The sequence below is a fragment of the Glycine max genome, chromosome 11, assembly GCF_000004515.6.
Source record: "Glycine max cultivar Williams 82 chromosome 11, Glycine_max_v4.0, whole genome shotgun sequence".
Taxonomy (NCBI): Eukaryota; Viridiplantae; Streptophyta; class Magnoliopsida; order Fabales; family Fabaceae; genus Glycine; species Glycine max.
Window position 1 is genome coordinate 20125571 of NC_038247.2, and position 3057 is coordinate 20128627.

General features: G+C 30.9%; 1 protein-coding gene across 1 annotated transcript; it reads left to right on the forward strand.

Moving 5' to 3' along the window:
* The first annotated feature begins 386 nt into the window (after window positions 1-386).
* On the forward strand, window positions 387-2392 carry LOC102659890 (polygalacturonase). The gene is made up of 3 exons (XM_006579934.3): window positions 387-723; window positions 901-947; window positions 1872-2392. The coding sequence occupies exons 1-3, from the start codon at window positions 594-596 to the stop codon at window positions 2115-2117; spliced, it is 423 nt and encodes a 140-aa protein (XP_006579997.1). The 5' UTR covers window positions 387-593; the 3' UTR covers window positions 2118-2392.
* The last annotated feature ends 665 nt before the right edge of the window (window positions 2393-3057 follow it).

The window sequence follows — 3057 nt, forward strand, 5'->3', positions numbered from 1 at the left end:
CCTTAAGAAAATTGGAACCAATAATATATTGATAACTCATACTATATTTAAATTTAAGTTCTCCCTTTTGATTTAAGAATTCAATTATTTTAAATAAAATTATTATATTATCAATTCAATCATAATTTATAATATATATATATATATATATATATATATATATATATAATAAATTTATTTATTTTTATAATGATATTTGTAAACTTTACACTTAGTATAGTTTCTTATATAGGTTCACAATATAAAAATTTAGTCATAGAAATTAAATTCTTGATGTGATAGTTTTGCTTTTACATTAATGTTATTTGTTAATTTACATAATGGCCTACCCTATAATTTCTAAAATTCATGACATCCATTCTTTTAAAGTCCTAGACAAATCAGACAAATGGGCTCAAGTGTTGGGCACTTAGGTGTTTGTTTAGCTTGACTTTTGCATGGTACGTACAAGTCTCTGGTGTTGTAAACCCTACAACTTGCTTAGCTTTGAGAGTGAAGAGAGGCTCTTTAAATTGGTCAGAGAGAGAGTGTGTCAGGCATATATACCTGCAACCATCGAATAGGCTTCCTGAAGGGTGTTTCTTCTTCTTGTAATGGAGAGGAAGAGATCAAATGCTAACAGGTTCATAAACAAAACCAATCTTTGTTCCAGAATTTCCATCTATTTTATCCTATCACTTATCTTCAGCAGCACAACTACTGGCACCACCAATGCATGTTTAGGTAAGCAACACCACACCCTTAATTTCTACTTTTCCATCTCTATTCTCCACTTCTCTACTTTTGCTTAAAATTTTAAAACTATGAAATGAAACTAATCAAAATCATAAATTCACTACACCTTTATTAAGGCTTTGTCTAACTCACAAGTCACATCCCTTCATCCCCTCTCCAATGCAGATGCAAGCAAATGTCCCATGTTTGCCAAAGGAGATACAAATCATCAGGTAGAAATATTCATTTTTTTCACATAGCATTAACCCATATTTGTTCTTTACTTCTTTTACTTTAACCAAAATTATGTGTCCCCCCATGTTACTTTTTTCCTATGACTTTATAGTAACTCTAATTAATTACTTAGTGTGGCATCCAACTAGAAATTACCACATCAGAATTTGTTTTAATGGTAATTAAGCTATACGATAGTATAACTTTAATTCTGGAATTGCAGACAACAGCATTTTTTTAAAATCTCGAACATTTTACCCTCCTAAACACATTCTTAGAACATACAATGCGCCAAAATAGTTGCAGTGTGCAGTGACCTTTGCAATGTGAGCCGTCCGATACATTGAGTTCACTTTGATTGGGTAGCACAAGGGGTCAGTGGACCATGTGCTTCCTTACTGGGTCCACAGTACACTGAATTGATCACTGACTATTCAGTATCCATGCATGTTATTAAGGATCCTGCATTTTTCATATATGGTCCCACATGCACATCCACTAGAGATTAGAGAAAACATATAATTTGTTACGTACACTCAAATTTGTGCTTGTATGGGGAATGGCTTTCGTGTCTTTGTTTCAATTTCATTAATGACTTAATATATTTTTGGTTATTGAAATTTAAAGTTTTTTATTTTGGTTTTTGTAAAATTGTTTTTTTTTGTTTTAATTCTTATAAGATGTGTTTGTTTTATTTTTCGTTCTTAGAATGATTTATATAGCTATTTAAATAGTGGAAAAAAAAATTGAACACTAAAAAATTATTATTTAAAGTAGGACGAAAAATAAAGTAGAAACATTTTGTAAGGATTAAAAAAAAAATTACATAAATAAAAAAAAAATTGTAGGGACCAAAATATATTTAAGCTTTTATTAATTATTAACTAAGCACTAATTATTAAGTGGCTATTTTTTTTTATCAGAAATATGAGCGGAGAATTGAACATGGCTTGGTGTACTTTGAAGGCAAAACAAAAGTTTCCCTAGATTGGGCAAGGAGGTTCCTAGGTGGACCAGGGTCATCCCCACCACAATGCACCTCTAAGTGTGGCAAATGTACACCGTGCAGGCCGGTCCATGTGACGGTGCCGCCGGGTACTCCGGTGACCGCAGAGTACTACCCTGAAGCGTGGAGGTGTAAGTGTGGCAACAAGCTGAGCATGCCTTGAATTTCTCCATGGATTTAGTTCTTGTAAAGTGTCTAATATAAAGGAAGTGATTTTACTCGTTGACTAGAAAATTAATGGTTAATATTTCAACATATCCCTAACTTATTATGCATATGTGTGTAATATTGACTATTAATATTGTCATCAATGGTTGAAATTATTTACTTTCACTTTAAAGAAAATTGTTCACTTCAGAGGAGTCGAATCTTTTGTCAGATTATGTATTTTTGTTTAGGCAGATGTTTCTATTGACTGTGCAGAGACTCCACTTTAATTAGTATTTCTTAACTTTATTGTATGGTTGATATTGGATATCAAAACAACAGCACGTACGACTTGTTTTGATATTAAAGAATTGGTTAAAATGTATATCTTCATAAAATTGAACATATAAAATTGGACATATCATGTATGTTTTATGTTCCTATAAAACTTTTTTAAGTATATTTTTTGTTTTTGTAAAATTTAAATATGTTATTTTTTTATTTAGAGTAAGATTTAGTTGCATCTAAATATATGATTATAGCTTTTGTCTGTATAACCGATGTAAATACTCTAAATTTAGATGCCGAATTTTACTCGAAGTAAAAAAATAACATATTTTAATTTTATGAAAATGAGAAATATACTAAAATTTTTTTTACGGTAACAAAAACATATATTTCTAATTTTGAGAAGAAAAAAGACATGTTTAAGCTATAAAAAAACAAAACAACAGAAAATATATGTGGACAACACCAAATTAGTGGCAGTAGAATTATGGTGTTACATTGGGCTATGACGCTTGGATTTTTCCTCCATTTGTCTCTTCCTCTGTTTTATTGAAGGTTAATGCATAAAGTGGTGGCCACAAGTTCATTTAATAGACCCAAATCCAATGTCGGTTGATTTTTGGTTGACAGAGGTGGTCTAGCTGAAAAGTGAAAATGCTGCCTTCTCT

Excerpts from the sequence above, each read along its gene's own strand:
- LOC102659890 (XM_006579934.3), top strand. The coding sequence starts at position 594 with ATGGAGAGGAAGAGATCAAATGCTAACAGGTTCATAAACAAAACCAAT. Across the intron at positions 724-900 it reads CACCACCAATGCATGTTTAG|ATGCAAGCAAATGTCCCATG; the intron begins GTAAGCAACACC and ends TCTCCAATGCAG. Across the intron at positions 948-1,871 it reads AAGGAGATACAAATCATCAG|AAATATGAGCGGAGAATTGA; the intron begins GTAGAAATATTC and ends TTTTTTTATCAG.